We start from the raw sequence: 21,979 nt of genomic DNA, 5'->3' as shown, positions 1-21,979 counted from the left end.
ACAGAATCCTATGCCATTTGTTGACTAAAGGATTACATTACTGGTAAATTAACTGACCGGCAGGATCTGGAAGTGTTTGATCTTCTGGTGGTGGCACAGGGTGAGGACAAACGCCTTGGGGTTACTCTGACTGTCCCGCAACAGGAACAACCTGACCGAGGAGGGGAAATAGTTAAGATGTTTTTCTGTAAAGACAGACAATTGGCCATTTTCACATTTTCTGCAAGGCCTCCTAAAAAGTATCATGGTATTTTCCATTGTTTTTTTTATGATGGATTTACCATGATATTACCATCGGTAAATTGGATTATACCATTATTTAGGTACAAAAGTGGTGCCATGGCGATACATAACTTTTACCATAGCAGTACAACTGTAAATGATTCATAACTTTTACCATAGCAGTACCACTGTAAATTATTCATAACTTTGACCATAGCAGTACCACTGTAAATTATTCATAACTTTTACCATAGCAGTACCACAGAAAATTATTCATAACTTTTACCATAGCAGTACCACTGTAAATTATTCATAACTTTTACCATAGCAGTACCACTGTAAATTATTCATAACGTTTACCATAGCAGTACCACAGAAAATGATGGCACCATGGTAAAACTGAAATTACCATCAAACTACTATGATACTTTTTTCACAAGGGCTTAGATAGTGAGAGATTTGTGTCAGAAATACAACGTTTTCCAACTAGACCTCTTAACATTTCGTGCCGTTGACGAGAATTCTCGTTTCTGGGCTCCAACCGTTCAGTGCCATACACGAAGATTCTCGTTTCTGGGTCGTTTTTCCTTTTTTTCGATTTCAATACCCTATCCTATTCAATCTCAGGGAGCTGTGTGTTGCCTGAAAAATGCATACTGGGAATCCAAAGGTGCAGTACCGGCCGCATCCTACCAGGCGGCGGTATCGAGCACCATTTTAAACGTTGAGTCTTGGGCTGTGTCTCGATTATATAGGTCCGGGAGGACTTTTCTTTGTCGGACAAGTGTAGCGGTTCTAATGCTCGGATTGACAAGAAACAATTACTCCCGTGTTGGATTCTGTGTTGGATTATGTTATACTTGGAATGGCGATCAGATAATTGGAATATTCTTTTCGGGGTACATCCTAGTCAAGGTAAGGGCTATATGGTATCAATCTTGTGTTGATCCAATAATGTTTTCATTGCGTATGTGTGTAACGCTACTCCATAACGTATTCCGTTGGTGACGATCAAAGCATCGAAAAACGACCCCCCCCCCCCCCCCCCCCACACCCTTTCATGCATTCATGATGGAACATAATACCGATCATATGCATTTTTTTTATTGTAGCATGTGTAGGGACAAAACGCGAATGGATTTGGTATAATTGGCCGGGACCATTCCGAAATAACACTCATATTCACCACGGTATAAAACGGGAACGTATGGATGGAAAAATTCTTTCTTTTTTGCATCTTGACCGGAAGAAACCCAGTGTAAAATGACTATAGTATTGTATATCCATAGCTATAATATAGAATATAGTTATAGCTCTACAAACAAGGTGACGTACTACATTGGTTTAATGGGTGGCATCGCATAGCCGTTTCCCGGAAGAGGCGTGGCACAGAATGTGTTAATTGACCTATTTCAAGCCCAACCCTCTTTAAAAAAATTAAATTATCCTCCAATCACAACTGTTTCGTCCCTCGGATGAGCAACGGTTGTGATTGGAGGATCAAGAAATGAGGGCGGGCTTTGAGATGGGTAAATTGCTGTGCTCCATTTATTTTCTGTTGGGTAGATATCCTTTTCTGTGTAGCGTCTGAGCCTTGATGTCAACTGTAGTAGTGTCTAAAAAACTGTTTTGATTGGCGGATCACTATGTCAATCATTATTTTCTAAAATGGTCAATAGTGTTCATTCCATTGCATGAATGGTTAAAAGATGTTGACTTCTTACCCGTCTACTTGGCCTTGCTGTATGATCATTTTGTGGGCTTCCTCTCTCATGATGCGACCATGGAACCATAACTGCGTTCTGTGGATCACTGACAATAAAAAAGATAAAACAACCTTGAGACAGTGTCACGCTCTGAAAATAACCTTAATATACTGTATGACCAATAGAACTTCACCTCACTGGTGACCAGCCTTAAAGGAGATATACAGTGTAGTATACCATTGCTTCAGTTCAACCTTTACACAATTGTTTAAAGGGGAACTACGTCCAATTTCAGAATTCATACATATTATTTTAATTTAATTTAATAAAAAAATTTCATACATGGAATTATTACAGTCCAACAGTACATATTAACTCATTCAACGCCAGACCCGATGATAGTCGGGTTAACTTGCCGACAGTTCAGCGCCAATCACGAGTATAGTCGGGTTTTAATCGTTATTTTTTATTTTTTTTTATCCACTTTTTCTCCCATTTTCTATATTTTCTCCCATCCCAATTTCGTATCATCCAATTCAACCCTCCCCTGTCACGAATGCTGTTTCTTGCCTCCCACAAGCCGGCTGCAATGTGGACTAAGTCATACATAGCACAAGTCCCCTCCGGTACTTGAGGTAACAGCAGTCGCATCTTTTCACCTGCGCAGCTCGATCGCTCAGTGGCGAGGAGTAACGCGTTGGAGGCTCACGCTGCCCCTGACACTTCCTGATTCTACTGCGCAGGCGCACCAACCGACCTGTAGGAGTCGCTGTCCACAACGCCCGATCCCCACCCATCAGTTTCCCACCCCCTAATACGGCCAATGTGTATTAGTATGAACGACCAGCTAAACTGAAAGCAATGTGGAGCGCTGGGCTCGAACAGGCGAGCCCAGCGTCTCCGCATTCGTGGCGAGCGCCTTGCCCACTACGCCACGTAGCCGCCATTAATCGTTATTTCTTTTATTAGCGATATCCATTCATTTTCATCCATCCAGCCTGATGTTATCATTGGGAATGGGTCTGAGCTCGCAAAAGGGCAAATACCGGCGCCTACGCCTTCCAGCTGGTATTGCAGCACTCCATTATAAATGGTGTAGTTTATTTTCTGGGACGATCCGAGCCGTGCGGGCGGGGGTTTAAATACTCAGGCGAGGTAGGCCTATACATCGATGGCATGGAACAGTAAGTAACCCCGCCCGCCCGCCCATGTGTAACGCTCGGTAATGTGGGACGGACCTCCACAAGCAGTATTTGGAATGGCGATCAGATAATTGGATTATTTCTTATGCATTACATCAGATACCAGGTAAGGACTCTATATATAAAATCTTGCGTTGATCTGATATTTCTTTCTACCGCGATCGCGGCTGTGTGTGTGTGTGGCTGTGTGCCGTTGGGTGCAGGAGGGGACTGGGGGAGCCTCGCGCTACGAGGGCCATTTCATGTATGCATGGGGAAGGATAATAATGATGATCTAGCGTTGATTTCAGGATGATTAGATAATCAGGCGAAAATGTGTTTAGTGTATTCCACTAAAGGGCTATTATCGCGTCTTTTCCTGGGATTACTAAGAATCACCAAAACTATATTCATATTCAAAACGATATAAAACGGAAATGTACGGATGAAAAAAAAACAATCCGTTTAGTACATGTTGACTGGAAGCAACTCACTGATAATCGACGGGTGTATTAGACCCATAGCTATAATATGTATTTTAAGCACTCGCAAATCTCGCAGTCCCCCCATTGATTAAAGCGGTGGCGTTCTAGCGCCCTCTCGCGCATTAAGCGATGGCGCAGAATGAGTTAATATGCTCCACTGAATTCCATGGCCGAAAGGAACAGGAAGAAAATTCTTATTTGTACCTGCCCCTACACACATACAGTACACTGATAAGACTAATTGCAATGTTTACCAAACCAAACAGAATGTACATACTTATTTTGCAAAAAATGGAAACATCAACACAATTAAATTAACATAACTAAATACATTTTGTGTATCTCAGTTAAATGACATAATTAGGTTCATTCATTTATACACATTTATCTATATATTTATATAATATATTATTATTCTATGTTACGCTGATATATACTATATTACTATACTCCTACTAGCCTATACTGTAATGCTATGCTATATTATCCTGTTATGCTAAACTGCAATATTATACTAAACTGTCCTATACTGTCTATTTATCTTTTCTTTGTACAACCTTTTGAAGTGAAATATATTAGTAGAACTCTTTTCATCATTCTGCAAAGAGTTCCATAGTTTGATACCTATAACTGAGGTGCACCTTTGTTTTAAGGTGGTTCGTGCAAATTGGTGCTTAAAATAAAATTTCCTTCTGCTGTCATCTGGACAGGAAACGAACAACCACTGTATATTCGCTGGTAATACTCTGCATTTAGCTCTAAACAAAAATAATAAAGTCTGTATTTCAGCTAACTCTTTAAGTTTCAATAGTCTGGATTTAATAAATAATTAATTGGTATGTTCTCTTGAATCTATTTTGTGAACTATTCTTACTGCTCTCTTCTGTAATATAAATAAAGGCTTTATGTTACTGTCACGTACGTGGGTTGTTCATTATCATTATTGCCATATTTGTAACACCATGTAAACATCAGGTTAGTATATGTAATATGTGTTAATTGTATGTGGTGTGTGTGTCATGGTATTAATGCCTGTTCCTTTCTTTCTTTGTCAGGTGCCGCCCGTCCCTACACTGAAGAGTGCTGATTGCCTGATGAGTGGCAGCTGACGGCAGCAGCCTCAAGGGGCGGGTGGATAAAGCCTGACAGGAGGACGCCTGATATCTTTTTCTAACAGTTGTGTTTCCGCGGTCGGTTTGCGCGATCCGATTGGCCCGCAGTTGCACTTCCGCGTTCGGTTGCGCGATTTGGTTAAGGTTAGGGTTAAGGTTAGGGTTAGGGTTAGTTGGTTAAAGTTAGGGTTAGTTGGTTAAGGTTAGGGTTAAGGTTAGGGTTAGGGTTAGTTGGTTAAGGTTAGGGTTAAGGTTAGGGTAACAGCCTGCTGGCGCGCTTGTTAGAAGTAACGCGATTGGTGCCGAGATAAACGTCAGTGGCCAATCAGATCGCGCAAACCGACCGCGGAAACACAACTCCGTTAGCATACGAATAGACGCTGACAGGACACACACATCCTGGCGCCTCATTTTGTCATTTGCCAGTGACCAGAGTGGAGTGAGGTTGCCGTTGTTTGCCACTGTTGTGGAACGATACTGTGCTTATTTACCACTTTGTGTGGACCAAGTACTGTGTGTGAATATATATTAGGGATGTCCCGATCACGTTTTTTTGCTCCCGATCCGATCCCGATCATGTGATTTTGAGTATCTACCGATACCGATATTTCCCGATCCGATAATTTTTTTTTTAAAATTATATATATATATATTTTCTTTACTTTTATTTTTATTTTTATTTTTTATTCAACAAACATGACCATGTTCACGTCTTAAACTCATACTGAGGCCTTAGTTTTGGTTTTAAATTGCATATCATCATTCATTTATTTATTGTCACACAGAGTAGAAGAATTTTGCCAAAAAAACCAATAGTATCCAGCTGCAGAACGGCAGACCAGCCACACTCTCAGACCCAAATAATATTTAAAAAAAAAAAATTTGCCGATCCCGATCTTCGGAAAATCACGTGATCGGCCCCGATCCCGATCACGTGATCGGATCGGGACATCCCTAATATATATATATTGTTGGCCTCTCTGTGCCACTTACCTATTTGAGTGAGTATTCTATTGTTGGCCTCTGTGCCTATTTCCACTGAGTGTGGAGCAGTGCATGTGAGCGGATCGGAGCGTGAGCGGCGCGGGGAGCGGAGCGGGCGGTTTTGACGTGAGCGAGGAGTGGGTTTTAAAATGAGTCGGCGCGACGTCTGGAGCGAGAGTTCTCCTCCGCTCCAATCTGCTCCGGGCCGCTCACACAGTGGTTTAACACTGATGTAATATACATGTAGTACAATGCCAAAGCAACAGATGGCGATGTACAAACATGAAGGCCATTTTCAACCAATGAGAAGGGTGAACCTGTGAGATCCTGTTCAGGCTTTGTCACTCACGGATGTTAGAAAAAGTTTTGACGCCATTGTTGTTGTCGTTAGCTTACATGCTAACGTTAATGGCAGCGACTATAGCATTGTGGCTAGGCTAGCTATAATCGCTTAATAGAGCTAGTGAATGGATAAACAACGTTATTTAACATTGCAGAATGGGTACAATTACAATGCGGCTCAATACAAACAATTGTTAAGGGGCCCGGGGGGTGTAGACTGTTGTAGTTTGAGCTAATTTACACCATGCTCCAAAAAAAAGAAAAAAAAAATCTGCCGAGCGATGTGACGCGAGGAGCGCTCGATTCAAGGTGAGCGGTGAGCGAGCGGAGAGCGACTTGGGGGCGGGGTCAACATGAGCAATTAGCGGAGCGGACCAAGCTTTAAAGAGCAGATTTCTCGCCGGCGCCGATCCGCTCACGTGGCCTGGTGTGGAGTGATACTCTACTGCCATTTGCCACTGTTCGATTTAAGTGGAACTATATATATATATTTGTAAACTGTATGCCATTGCCACTTTGTGTGGACTTGTACTTTAGGTACGTTTGCTGGGTGGTTCCCAGTACCAACCCCACTGGCTGGTTGGTTAGTGTCTGTGAACGCTGATATTTGTTTACTTTATTATACTTAGCTTGTTTGTTCTCCCCTTACCCTTTTCCCTGGTTGTCTATTTGTTGTGGGTTTCATTCGCCTCTTGCGTTATAATAAATATCATTTACCTTTTGGAAAACGCATTTGTTTGTTTACTTGCCTACCGGGACCTGTGCTTAAAGCACCTTACTGGACGGGCTGGTTTCATGTACAGCCCGCTCCAGGTATATTTGATATGGTCATAGACCTTTGTACATGACAGTTACTTTCATACGTGTTACCCCACACTTCCACACAGTAACTCAAATATGGTAGGATGAGTGAATATAATATATTTGCATAGAATTATAGTCAAGCACATTCTTTGCCTTGTTCAAAACAAAAACACTCTTGGCTACCTTCTTTTTTATGTACATTATGTAAGGCTTCCATGTAAATTTCTCGTCAACATAACACCCAAAAATGTTTGCTCAGATACTCTTTCAATATTAACTCCGTCTATACATAATGCCACATTGTCCTCCTTCTTTCGATTAGTAAATATAATAATTAATTTTTTTTTTATTTAGGGATAACTTATTGTTAGGGATGCTCGATATTGGCTTTTTTACCGATACCGATATACCGATATTGTCCAACTCTTAATTTCCGATATCGATATCAACCGATATCACATTTGAATGATAATATCGGACATCCCAACTTATTGTTATCAAACCATATCTTGAGTTTACACATTTTCATTTACAATGTCATCTGCAAATTTTTTAAGGTATTTTCCTGAACTGAAGAAATTTGTATCGTCAGCAAATAAAACAAATAGCAATATGTTTGACACTTCACATATATCATTAATATACGATAGAAAACGTTTGGGCCCCAGGACTGAACCTTGGGGGACACCACATTCAATATCCATACATTCAGATGTGTAACCAGAGAGTTGTACATATTGTTGTCTATTTTCAAGATAGCTACTTAACCAGTTAATCGCCACCCCTCTCACACCGTACGTTTGTAATTTAGAAATTAAAATGTGATGATCTATCGTATCAAATGCTTTTTTTAAGTCAATAAACACCTCTATTGTGTAATTCCTCTTATCTACTGCTGTGGTTATTTCTTCATATCTATTGATTAAGGCTAAGGCTGTTGATCGATTTGCCCTGAATCCATATTATTCCTTTGGTCTAAGACAGTATGAGAATATTAGTGAAAATTAGCAACTCTCTCCCAAATCCAAAAAACTACACTGTTCAAACTCAAAAGTCTGATGCTGCTCCATAGACAATGCATTGCATTGGGAAAGATGTTCTAGGTAAATGGACTGCATTTATATAGCGCTTTTATCCAAAGTGCTTTACAACTTATCCCACATATTCACCCATTCACTCACACATCCACACATTGTGGAGGCAACAATGCAAGGAGCCAGCTTGCTCATCGGCAGCAGTTAGGGGTTAAGTATTTTGCTCAAGGACACTTTGACACACTGCCGGGAGGAGCCTGAATCGACCCTGGTGACACAGAGAACACCCAGGGGAATGTTCTGAGGTCATAGGTACGTTTCCTGTTTCAGAACTGACAACACTACCATACAATAAAGCTCATTTGGATGTCAATGGAGCAGCTCCAGACGTCATACTGGATAACATGGCATATTTGATTCTTACTTCTCTGGTTTTTGGCTTTGATAGAGTAGCTAATGTTCACAAATATTGATTGAACCGTCTTAGGGCATTGAATTAACTTTAAAAAAATTCTATTTGAGTCGTGTTCCCCTTTAAATCATTTCTAATGAGCACTTTTACCAGTAGTTTTGCAGATGTGAAGCACATCTACATGACTGGTGATGCCACCAACTCATTCACAGTTAGCTGTTCTGCCCCTAGTGACGGCTCAAAGGAAATGTGGCTTATGTAAAGCAATTTGCATCTATGACACTGTGTCCTTTTGAGATATCGGAGAGAGAGAATTAGTTTGTTAGTGGAAGTGAATGGGCATAAAGACGTCAAACAGGAAGTTGTTTGGAAGGTATAATATTGGCCATGTGATTTTCAGGGGCAGGCATGTGTGTGTGTCTGTGAATGGAAGAGGTACTGTTAGGAGACAGAGGGTCTTGATATGCGGTAGTTCTCAAATATATATATAGCCTAAATAAAATAAAAAAAAAAAAATCTTTTCACCATTAACTTTACTTTAGATTAACCTTACTTAGGTTTACATAGCAGCTCTAATGTTTGGTAGCAAATGTTAGCATTAACAATTGGATGCTAGACGCTTTGCATTTGAAGATGGCTTCAAACACGGGGTCGACCATACTTAATACAGTCCTCCCAATCACTTTCACTAGCATTGCCACCAAATGCTAGCAAATCTCTGCTTCTTATATATCTCAAAAAGAAAAACAATAGTGAGTGAAGTAAGTATTACGTCATTATTGGAATGGACCACTGGACCCTATCGTATCCCCCCCCCCCTTTTTCCCCTATTGCCCCTTTTCCCTAGCCCTCTCGACTGTGAAGCAACCTTGGGTTTCCTGAAAGGCGCTATAAAATTATTATTTATTATTATCGTACACAATCCAGTGATTGGCTTACACTTAAAGAGTGCCTAGAGTTTGTACTGAACTTGGTAGATCTGCTTTTGGCTTCTCTGCCCCTACCTCATGGAATACCCTGCAGGAAACTCTGAAACCAGACACTAGTCAGTGTATATAGGTCGGTTTAGGACCTTGACAATATGTAGTTGTTTTTAAATTGTTACCTCCGTTTTTGTTTTTGAAACATGCTCTTAATTATTCCGATTGTCTGATGTTTTTGTATTTATTAACACACGTGACTGTAACAACTCGACGAGAGTGTAAATTAGTTTAATTACTCTGTATTTATCTAGTATAAATAAAGATTGAATTAGGCTTGCTGTGGTAGTCAGTGATACCGGTATTATTCTGTGTTCAGGCATCCACAAAGTACATTACTTGCCCACCGGTGTATGCTTTTCTTTTTTTCCTTTTTATAAATAAAAAGAAAACCCAGTTAGTTAATTTTTGCATATCAGTGACCACATTCGTCAAATAAAAAATTATTGTATTTGTAAAATACTAAGCGTGTTATCAATACTTAGTCAGACAACATAAACTGATTTTTGAGAGGACAAGCAGAGCTATCTTATAAGTCTGTGCATCAGAGTCGCAGCACAGAGTAGCTTAAGTTTCACTTTTACTTTTAGAGTTGAGTTAACTTCACGTGAAGGAAAGAGAGAAGGCTCTAGAGACGACACGACAGGTTACACAATGATGGCAGAGGATTTGGCAGTCTTTCTGATTTAAACCCTGCAGCAGCTCAACTGGACAGGAGCTCAGAGGACCAGTCCAGGCCAGCAACAGCATGTTTGCACAGTATTTGATCAATGCGCTACATAGATCCGTCCGTCAATGAACGAATAGAACATTTACGGAAAACATTACTGTTTGTTGGTTTATCTGTCCAACAAATGGATACCTGTCATTGAAAATTAATTAACAGACGTAGACGGACAGACAGAATGGATCAATGTAGCCGCATAATGTTAAAGATCAAAGTAAGCGCTCTACAGATATTGATTGTTATTTTGTCAAATGTCCGGTAACACCGGTGTTGTCATGAGTTTATTAATCATGGGAAATTCCACATCACCACGGCAACCCTACATTGAACCAATGAATGAAAAGGTATTCCGATACTGAAATAACCTGGGCCGAGACAAAAGCCTGTGTGTGATTGTCTGAATGGGCCGGTGTTCTATGTACCTGTGCTAAGAGAAGGGGGATGCAGGGGGCTGGGGCTGCCCAGGACATTCATACGCTGACTCCGCTTCTGAGAAGGAAAGAAAAAGACACATGAACGTCAGACTTCAGATAATAGGATACATCTGTCTCTGCCAAACCAAAGTCTTCTCAGATTCCCAAACGAAACCACAAGCCTCGGTCTACTCTTCAACTCCCCGCCTACCCCCATCCTCAAGGTCCTTCTCCTCGACAGAGAAAGACTTCCTCTCGTGCACCCCCCCCCCCCCCCGCTCCCTTCCAGCTCTCCCTTCATGTCCCCCCCAACCCCTTCCCTTCTCCTCACCCTCCATGTCTGTCCCTCCTCCAGGGCAGCGCTCTGGGCTTCTACGGGGTTGTCGATGACGCGGCCGGTCCGTCCAGAGAAATCCATAGCCACCAGGGAATTCTCAGACACACTCCGCTGAAGGGGGGGAGCAGGGGGGTGGTGGGGGAGGACAGGGGGCAGGGGGCAAAGGTCAAACAAGCCAGACACACTCACTGGGGCGTGACAAATCCTGTCTGCAGAGAGACCCACTTCATTCAATCCACAAATGTCCCCTCTGAAGAGAAACAGAAGCCCTCTTGGGTTTCTTTAGTCCTCACATTCATTTCAACCACAGAACTATACCTTTCTCTTCGATTGTTTGTGTGTATTATATGGTAGATGCAACTAAACAAATACAATATTAGTAATTTGCAATCAGACATTACAAGTCAATAACTAGCTTTGAGGTGTGTATCCCACAGTACTTTTAGGATCGCTGCCGCACAAGCTATGCCCAAATGAACATACTTACAAGAAGAGTGCTGCACCATTTAAATGCAATTTCCTTAAGCCTCTCGATGCCAGTTATTGTGTCCATTATTTTAACTTTAACTAGTTTTTCTAAAGAAAATTGTGTCTTTCTTGGTAAAGCATTAAGCATTATGGTGATTCTGTCTACACGGGCAAAAATAATGTTTACGAAAAGGGGGAAATACCTGTTTTTAAACAGACATGCATATGAGTGGACTAGGCCTAAGTGTAGCGTGGCGCATTTCGGAGCGCGTTATCATAGAATCGTAAAACCGTGTCCGTGTCTTGACTGAGACTACGCGTCGCTCCCCGACAAATCGCTGCAAGCCTCTTGTTCACCAGAGATCGGGGGTGGGGGAAGGGGTTTGGTTTGGACTTAAAATCTTTTTCCAAATTCAAAGAATATGTCGCACACATTGTCACGCTGGAAGAAGAAAAAGGGGCAAACAATTCCAACATGGAAGACTTTGTCAGGATGGGGGGGTGGGGGCACGTCCCAGATGCCACATCTCTGTTCTTTGATTATGTTTACACTACAAGGGGTGAAGACACCCGTCCGTCGTTCCTAATCAGGCACGGCGCCGGAAATGTGACGGCCACGACAGCATTGTGTAAAAGTCTGGCTGAATTAGTTTGGTCCGATCCCGGCATTAGGTGTGGATTGTGTCAATGCTCATTCTTTCAAATTTAACCCAAAGATAAGATGTTTGTTTGTGGGGTGTTCTTTTTAGAGTCATAGTGGTGATTGTTTTATTGAGTAGCCTATGACCCCTGACATGAATCTGGGCTATGATCCATTTAACAAGGGGGTTCAAACACATCAACAATCGCTTGACCCGGAGAGATACATTTCAGCACCATTAAAATAAATCCTGTATTACCAGTCAACTTAAAAGGTGCTGTAAGTGGTATTTATTTGTTAAAATAAGTGGTCTAAATGTTAAAATAACAGCTCTACATTCCAACGGCCATCACTGATATATGAGTGTTTGGTCAGTAACATGGGTCTCCCAGTCCCTCCTCTCTGCAGTAAACAGTAAATACACTTTATCCAATCAGGATAACACTAAGAAAAAAAACAGTGACAAAAAAATAAGAAATAAAAATAGTTTTAAGCAAATGTGTGCTTTGAACAGGTAAAATAATCAACATGGCAAGATTTCTTGAAATAAGTAAAAGTATCTAGGGTTCTGTCTCCTGATTGGATAAAGTGGAAAGGGATACCAGAAAGAAAATGTGTGTTTACTGCAGAGCGGAGGGACTTGGAGACCCATGATGTTACTGACTAAACACTATATCAGTGAGGTCAGAATGTAGAGCTATTTGTCACTTATTTAAACAGAAACAAATACCACTTACAGCATCTTTAAAGGAAGGGACAACCAGGCCAGAAGGTGGACTGGTTTCCGATTGACCATCAGCTAATTAAATGGATCAGTCTGGGAGGCATTTAAGCCTGATGGTAGTGGGGTCGATCCACAGGGCAGGTGGGAGCTGGGAGCCTTACCACAGGAGCAGTGAAATGTGTGAGGGGAGATTTCCTCTGCTGAGGGACCTTGTAGTTCTGATACAGTAATATGCCATACTGTGAAGACAAGAGAGAACAAAGTAATTTCTAAAAATGCTGTCAAGGGAGACGATGTAGTGTAAAAAAAAAGTTATAAATAATAATACAATTTGTATGCTTTTTTTTTACAGAAGGAAAAAAAACACCCAAGCAGAGAAAGAGAGACTATTAACAGTCTGAAAGAGAGACTACCTTTAACAGCCTGAAAGAGAGACTACCTTTAACAGCCTGAAAGAGAGACTACCTTTAACAGCCTGAAAGAGAGACTACCTTTAACAGCCTGAAAGAGAGACTACCTTTAACAGTCTGAAAGAGAGACTACCTTTAACAGCCTGAAAGAGAGACTACCTTTTAACAGCCTGAAAGAGACTACCTTTAACAGCCTGAAAGAGAGACTACCTTTAACAGCCTGAAAGAGAGACTACCTTTAACAGTCTGAAAGAGACTACCTTTAACAGCCTGAAAGAGAGACTACCTTTAACAGCCTGAAAGAGACTACCTTTAACAGCCTGAAAGAGACTACCTTTAACAGCCTGAAAGAGAGACTACCTTTAACAGCCTGAAAGAGAGACTACCTTTAACAGCCTGAAAGAGAGACTACCTTTAACAGCCTGAAAGAGAGACTACCTTTAACAGCCTGAAAGAGAGACCACCTTTAACAGCCTGAAAGAGAGACTACCTTTAACAGCCTGAAAGAGAGACTACCTTTAACAGTCTGAAAGAGAGACTACCTTTAACAGTCTGAGAGGAAAGAGAGACCACCTTTACAGTCTAAAAGAGAGACTACCTTTAACAGCCTGAAAGAGACTACCTTTAACAGCCTGAAAGAGAGACTACCTTTAACAGCCTGAAAGAGAGACTATCTTTAACAGCCTGAAAGAGAGACTACCTTTAACAGTCTGAAAGAGAGACTACCTTTAACAGTCTGAAAGAGAGACTACCTTTAACAGTCTAAAAGAGAGACTACCTTTAACAGTCTAAAAGAGAGACTACCTTTAACAGTCTGAAAGAGAGACTACCTTTAACAGCCTGAAAGAGGAAAGAGAGACTACCTTTAACAGTCTGAAAGAGGAAAGAGAGACTACCTTTAACAGTCTGAAAGAGGAAAGAGAGACTACCTTTAACAGTCTGAAAGAGGAAAGAGAGACTACCTTTAACAGTCTGAAAGAGGAAAGAGAGACTACCTTTAACAGTCTGAAAGAGGAAAGAGAGACTACCTTTAACAGTCTGAAAGAGGAAAGAGAGACTACCTTTAACAGTCTGAAAGAGGAAAGAGAGACTACCTTTAACAGTCTGAAAGAGGAAAGAGAGACTACCTTTAACAGTCTGAAAGAGGAAAGAGAGACTACCTTTAACAGTCTGAAAGAGAGACCACCTTTAACAGTCTGAAAGAGGAAAGAGAGACTACCTTTAACAGTCTGAAAGAGGAAAGAGAGACTACCTTTAACAGTCTGAAAGAGGAAAGAGAGACTACCTTTAACAGCCTGAAAGAGGAAAGAGAGACTACCTTTAACAGCCTGAAAGAGGAAAGAGAGACTACCTTTAACAGCCTGAAAGAGGAAAGAGAGACTACCTTTAACAGCCTGAAAGAGGAAAGAGAGACTACCTTTAACAGTCTGAAAGAGGAAAGAGAGACTACCTTTAACAGCCTGAAAGAGGAAAGAGAGACTACCTTTAACAGTCTGAAAGCAGTCATCCAGCAGGTCCGACTCTGCTCGTCCTCGGAACACAGCATCTTCAGCTCCTTACAGTCGCTCCTCGTCTTACTGGGCTGCATGTCCAACAAACAAACAAACACACTTCAGAACCCAGGAATACTGACCACGAGTCACGTCAAGAAGAGACACGTTATGAATATCAACATGGGGTCGCCGTGTCTCGTGTTTCCGTCGTGCTTTTCTCAAAGGTTATTTATTTGGCATTTCAGCTTTCTTGGGCAATATTTAGACAAGGGTGACAGGAGAGATGGAAAGAGGGATGATATGAATCATAGGCGATAATTCAAACCTATGACATTTTGAGTACAAGGCTTATTCCACTGAGCCATGGTCGAAATACTTGGAAATTTGGCACTACAAATCGCTCACAGTAAACATTTAGGTAGACAAAAACAAAGTCACGAATAAGAATAAAAATAAGCCTAAGAATAAAATATGGTCCGGGATATACATTTCCTATGTTACGTATATACATTCTAATATAAAATATACAGTAAGTGTAATATTGAACAATGTTGTTTTAAAAGTAAAAGTCCAGGAAGATGGTAACTGTGTCACCCTGTGCTCAGTGATGCAGTGAGGCACAGTGATGTATTGTAAAGTCTGGTGGCTGTCTTGTGAAGGACTTCCTGTGCCGTTCAGTGCTACATCTTGGGAGTGTTAAGGGGCCTTTCTCACTCATTATATTAGTTTCCATTCCATTCCGTTCTAGCCCGTTCCGAGATCTAATGCGAACTTCCCCCCTCTAGTTTGTGTACACACTGCAGTCTTGGTTCGCTCCGGGTTCTGTTTACGGTTTGCCTTTTGAGCGTTTACGCTTGCCGTAGGCGATGATGTCACGTTCGAAAATGTAAACAGGAAGTGTCTTAACACGACGGCGGAGACTGGATGCTGATATAAAATGAACAAATAACCAATAAATATGAAGTTATATTTGAACCTCTGTTGTCAAGCCTCGTCAATATAACCCACCCCATTTTATCATGAAAACATGAAGCCACGTTACAAAGCACAGCACTTCTGGCTCGCATTAGGCCTGGCAATTTTTGTTTGCCATGTTATTTCTATAAATTAGTTTCTTGTTTGAATGCATTTATTTCTATTAGACCAGTGGTGCCCAACCAGTCGGCCGTGGTCGACCAGTAGATCAATGACATGTAATATAATTGCCACGAGCGATGGGATAATGTTAGCTGCTGGACAGGCTAAGCTAACTAGCGTTAGCCGTTAGCTTAGCGTTAGCCATTGCTGTATACTATACTTTCTTGTTCGAATGCATTTATTTCTATTAGACCAGTGGTGCCCAACCAGTCGGCCGTGGTCGACCAGTAGATCAATGACATTCAATATAATCGATGCAGCAATGTTACTAGTAAAAGGCTAAGCTAACTAGCGTCAGCCGTTAGCTTAGCGTTATCGTTAAGCCTGCAAAACGCTCAAAAGCGGACTCTACAACACCATCCATTCGTGATAAAATGGGGTGGGTTATATTGACAAGGCTTGACAACAGAGATTCAAATATAACTTCATATTTATTGGTTATTTGTTCATTTTATATCAGTCTCCGCCGTCGTGTTAAGACACTTCCTGTTTACATTTTCGAACGTGACATCATCGCCTACGGCAAGCGTAAACGCTCAAAAGGCAAGACTAGTGTGTACACAAACTAGAGGGGGGAGAGGGAGGGGGGAAGTTCGCATTAGATCTCAGAACGGGCTAGAACGGAATGGAATGGAAACGAATATAATGAGTGAGAAAGGCCCCTAGAGACTTTCCCTTTTACTTTCAACAGTAATATCACCCCCCCCCCCCATGACCTACACATTTAGTTAATGAACCCACCCCCCACCATGACTGAATTCACCATAGCAACAACCCAACCACCTCCACTGCCCCAATTCCCTGACCCAATCCTGCACAGTCACCCCTGCTGACAATCTGACATGTCGTCGTAATGTGTGTGTGTGTGTACACAGGAGAGAGACGGGGCTTGTCCTAGCAGTCCAGATTCCCTGTCCCCATCCCAGCTTATCCCGCTGGGCTTATCCCAGATCAGCAGGTAACCTCTCCAGGGATAACCCCCAGAGCAGGACACACAACGCTGCAAGTCTGTACACACACACGTAAGAGACAAAGACACACCTACCACAGAAACCACTTAACCATTACCTTCCATTCCAGCCTTCAACATTGATATTGTTGGTTCTTTAGCCACATCTGGTATGTTAGCATTGACCCTGTTAGCGTTAGCCATGTTAGCGTTAACCCTGTTAGCGTTAGCCATGTTAGCATTAACCCTGTTAGCATTAGCCATGTTAGCGTTAGTCATACGAGCGTTAGCCATGTTAGCGTTACCCATGCCAACGTGGTTTCTCATAGATGGTACATTTGAGGACTCAGTATACGGAGAAAATATATTAAATAGGGCTGTCAGTTTATCGCATTAATTAATTACACAGCAAATTATCGCATTATGAAAATTAACTAAAAATTAATTTAAAATTTTTTTTTTTTTTTTTTATCTCATTCATTCCATAATAACTTAGAATACACATTTACAAACTTTTTTTTATATGGTCCATTTGCATGTTCTTGGTATCTGATTCTAGGGACATCTATGGATCTCAGGGAATGTATTCCCAGGGTCAGAAATACTGTGTCTGTTACTAGGCTTGAGTAAATTGTAATGAACCAAATGAGAATATCAATAAATTTTTTTTTATCTTTGACTGTGAATAACACCATGCTCAAATTGACCAGACCTGACCAGACCTGAAAAATCTAAGCAAATTAATCAAATGGAAGATTAAACAGAAGGTTTTGTAGATACAGTACTATGAGAGCCGACGTTCCACTCTACTGGTTAAAATTACTTACTCGTGAGTAGTACGTTCGTTGATAAAGAAAAATAATGTCCACAGCCGCTCCAGTGTAAAACAAAGATATCCAAATGGTTTATTTCTCTTCCACAGCGAATCTTTCTTTACAGAAGTGGTCCTAAATCTATTTACCTAAATATTCACGTCACTACTACAACTACTTCTCTGCTCACATCGCAGCGACAACCAGAACCTGCAGATTCCTCCTGAGCAACGTCAGAAGGATACGCCCCTTCCTGACAAAAGAAGCCACCCAACTCCTCGTCCAATCAACAGTCATCTCCCGCCTCGACTACTGCAACGCACTGCTAGCTGGCCTCCCGGCCACTGCCACCAAGCCTCTTCAACTCATTCAAAATGCAGCGGCCCGCCTGATCTCAAACCTACCGAAGTCAGCCCATGTCACCCCACTTCTTAGGGACCTGCACTGGCTCCCCATTGCTGCACGTATCCGCTTCAAGGCCCTCGACCTAGCATACCGTGCGGCAAAGGGAACCGCTCCCGCCTACCTCCGGTCAATGGTCTCTAACTACACACCCTCAAGACCCCTACGCTCTGCGTCTTCTGGCCGCCTCAGATCTACTCCTATCCAAGCTCCCGGAGGGTCATCAAAGAGAAGCCGCCTATTCTCAGTCCTTGCCCCACAATGGTGGAATGAACTACCCATCCCAGTTAGGACAGCCGAATCCCGTCCAATCTTTCGCCGTCGACTAAAGACTCACTTCTTCAACCATTATCTGAAATGATAAAAAAATAAAAAAAAAAATCTAACCCCGACTAACCTTAATGTCATGCACTTGTCCTAATAAACTAACCTACACTGTAACACGCAACACTTTGATGAACATTGTTACTCAGCTGATAGAGTTATACCCTTCTTGCTGTCTTGTCGCACAGAACTTGTAAGTCGCTTTGGATAAAAGCGTCAGCTAAATGTAAATGTAAATGTAAAAGGTAAGAAAACTGTATTTTCCGAGTCTCCAAAATCACAGCCGACTCGACACATAAAAATTCCTCCACACTGGAAAGCCGAAAATCTACGTTGTTTAGTCTATCTGTTTAGTAGCGCTCAGCACGGTTTCAAGATGCACACTGACCTGGCTGAGAAAATAGCTGAATATAGATACACAAATGTTCTAGAAGGTTCGGTCATGACATCACCACAAATGTTCTAGAATGTTCGATCATGACATCACCACAAATGTTCTAGAATGTTCGGTCATGACATCACCAGAAATGGTCTGAAATGTTCGATGTTCTAGAATGTTCGGCTATGACATCATCACAAATGTTCTAGAACGTTCGACCATCATACTGTGACATCTCAAATGTTCTAGAATGGTCTATTATGACAATTATATAATACAATAACCTAAATATATAGCTTTGGCTCCTACAAGTACTGAATTCTGCCATCCGGACACATGCAATTTGAAATATGATTATAGAATATAGCATATCAGGCATAAAATGGTTATGCGATTAAAATGCGATTAATTAGATTAATTCATTACAACTCCTGTAATTAATTAGATGAATATTTTTAATCGCCTGACAGCACTAATATTAAATAATATATAAATAATGGCCTAGATTCAAAAACCACAAGGCTCTGTTTAATTTACAATTGAACTGTGTTGGTCACTCTTGGAACCATTGTAGTTTATAATTGTAAGTCTGTGAGCATGATAGCGGATGAGATGCCGACGTCAGCTCCCTAGCGGTCGTTTTCACACCACTACTTCATTTGAAATGGTCCAAATCAGAAGTGAAACTTACTTTTGTTGCCGTCTTTATTGTTTCCGTTTTATTTCACGTTGCCAATTGACAAATGAGCCATATTTTATAAACAAAGCCATGTGGTCATGTGGGCCAGTCATTTATTGGACATCATTTTGAATCCCACGCACAAATCCACTATGTTAACCAACACACGGGGTCATTAATTATATGCTACTATTCCCATAATTATGCATGCAACATATTGGTTTAGTAGTATGATACCGTTATTTAGCTATTTTTGAAAATAAAGAAAAAGTATGAAAAAAAATTATACATGACGAGAAATATGGTAAAATAACAAAAACTGGCCAATCTGCCTTTTCTGGTGTTTTTCCACTTTTGGTCTCGACTGCTTTCTCGCCTCAAAACAACCACTCCAGGGTCCGGGATTCATCCAGAATAAACGAGGCAGGAGGTGGAAGCGCTTATTAGATGCATACACAATATAAAGAGCGCAAGTCCCTGTGTGTTACCTTAATGCAGAACTGGAAGTCGGTGGGGGCGTTGTGGAGCTTCCTTCCTGTGATGACAGTGAACATGCTGCTGTCCTCTAGATCAGCCAACAGCTGCAGATGCCTGGGCTCCTACACACGCAAGGGGAGAGGAGAGGAGGAGAGGATGAGGAGAGGAGGGCGGGAGGAGGAGGAGAGGAGGACGGGAGGAGGAGAGGAGGACGGGAGGAGAGACATGAGTGGTTTAACACATTGGTCGTTATTTCTTTTATTAGCGATATCCATTCATTTTTCATCCGTCCAGCCTGACGTTATCATTGGGAATGGCTCTGAGCTCGAAAAGGGCAAATACCCGCCCCTATCGTCTCCCGGATGGTAATGCACATCATTGGATTGGATTGAGTGAAAAAGTGCATCAGAGAAAAACTCCGGTCCAGGGTTTCCCCATCTCTGGCAAGCAGTGTCTGTTACCAGATTCACTGGCGAGCAGCTTTCGATTATGCGTTTCGGACTATAATGTTGGATCAATAAACATTGATATTTGGAATGGCGATCAGGAATTGGATTCATCTTTTTGCAGAACATCTGATCTGAGGTAAGGAATCTATGTTACCAGTTTTGGGTTAATCAGAGTTGTTTTTCACAGCGTTCACAACGTGTGTGGTGCGTGTGTGTGTGTGCGTGTGTGCGTGTGTGTGTGTGTGTGTGGCGTTAGGCGCTGAGCGCGGCACGAATAAATGATTTTCCAGCCCGCTTTTGTATCGTGCATAAGAACACAAATACTCTCGATAATCTAGCGTTTATTTGAAAACGATACATACATACAGAACTGCTCCACATGGTTTTTAATATATCATGCTTTAAGTACTGTAGTTTTAATGTAGTTGGTGTTTTTTTATATAGTGGTCTTTTTATTGTAGTTTTATTTTATTTTTTATATATAGTGGTGATTGTCTATGTATTGTGACTGTATGTTTGTCTTTCAACCACTGCACAAATGAAGTTCCGAAAGGAAAATAAAGTAATTTGAAGTTTGAAGTTGAAGTTGATTCATAAATCAGCCGGAAAATGACAACGTGTTTTGTGTATTCCAGTAAATGGCTATTTTCGCGGAATCTTTTTTTCTTTCTAGAAATCTCCAAAACTATACTCTTATTCAAAACAGAAATGTACTGATGAAAAAACAATCCGTTTCGTACATGTTGACTGCAAGCAAGTCAATGATAAGCGACGGGTGTATTAGACACATCATTTAAGATATAGTTTAATTGCTCGCAAATGTGCTCGTCCCTCCCATTGATTAACGTGCTGGCATCCAAGTGATAAATCGTCACATCCGGCTGGCAAACCAATGTGTTAATCAAGAACCCAGAGTTCAAAAAGAAAAAAATAATTATATTAATATAGCACTTCTAAATAGTGTTTCGAAGTGCTTAAAAAAAAAGTACAATAAAAAGAAACAAGTAAAATACAGCGATAAAAAGCCTGGCCAATTTACAACCAAGTAGTATGAACCACGATAAGAACTGAATCTTATCCTTCAGATGAAAAAGTCCATTTCACATTTTCAAATGAACGACGTGTTCAAACTCAATTATCTACAGATGGTAAAGTGGAGCACATTCACAGTTAAAAGACACTTGAAGTCAAGTACTTTCAGGTGACTTCCATGTGATTCGGACCGACTTAACAACTTCAAATATCCCACATGAGGCTTCAAAATAGACCAACTGTAGACGGTTCTTTGTCTGAGGGCGTCAAAAGTAAGTACGTACGATCATGTGACAAAAATAATTTGAAATGACAGTGTTAAGTGACGGCATGCCATCGCGGTCGTCTCTACGTACCTTGGAGGTTCCTTTGGTGGAGCAGTAGAGGCCTGAGCGCCGCAGGAACATGCACAGCTTCTTCCAGGACTTGCGTCCGGGCTCTTTCATGTAGAGATGGCCCTGTATCTCTGGACAGCTGCTGGAGTTCAAAAAGTTCTGGGAGGGGGGGGGGGGGGAGAAGAAGATACTACACAGCCATCTCTTAGGAATGCCCACATGTGGGAGGGAAAGCTAGCTTATAGACTTGCATGCATGTCCTTGTCTTACTATACATGTCGAGGGTTGCCAGGTCTACATAGCGAGTGGGGGATTTGGGGGGGGGGGGGGGGGGGGGGGGGGGGGGCAGTCCACCCTACTGAGAAAGAAGGCGGACATGCCCCGAAAAACAGAAGCACACTTTGCTCCCCTGCGGCTTCGTATTGTAGATGATGGCGTTGGGAGCCGGTGGGCACTATGGTGGGCACTATGGCGGGCATGTGCAGGTTGCCTTAAGGATTAGTGTCAAGGTTTGAGTTAGTGGTCAATGA

General features: G+C 41.6%; 1 protein-coding gene across 1 annotated transcript in view; it reads right to left on the bottom strand.

Moving 5' to 3' along the window:
- The window catches only part of LOC311227055 (growth factor receptor-bound protein 10-like), a 119,708-nt gene that overhangs the window by 5,888 nt on the left and 91,841 nt on the right, over positions 1-21,979 (bottom strand). The window contains exons 8-15 of the mRNA XM_084312572.1: positions 21,471-21,683; positions 19,645-19,755; positions 14,465-14,563; positions 12,733-12,810; positions 10,734-10,850; positions 10,412-10,478; positions 1,947-2,034; positions 58-151 (exon numbers count right to left, since the gene is read on the bottom strand). Coding sequence (XP_084168698.1) covers positions 58-151; positions 1,947-2,034; positions 10,412-10,478; positions 10,734-10,850; positions 12,733-12,810; positions 14,465-14,563; positions 19,645-19,755; positions 21,471-21,683 — 867 coding nt within the window. The remainder of the gene's footprint in view (positions 1-57; positions 152-1,946; positions 2,035-10,411; positions 10,479-10,733; positions 10,851-12,732; positions 12,811-14,464; positions 14,564-19,644; positions 19,756-21,470; positions 21,684-21,979) is intronic.

Source organism: Notolepis coatsorum (assembly GCF_963971535.1).
Source record: "Notolepis coatsorum genome assembly, chromosome: 4".
NCBI lineage: Eukaryota > Metazoa > Chordata > Actinopteri > Aulopiformes > Paralepididae > Notolepis > Notolepis coatsorum.
The sequence above is the reverse complement of the archived record's forward strand: the minus strand, read 5'-3'. Positions and strand labels throughout refer to the sequence as shown.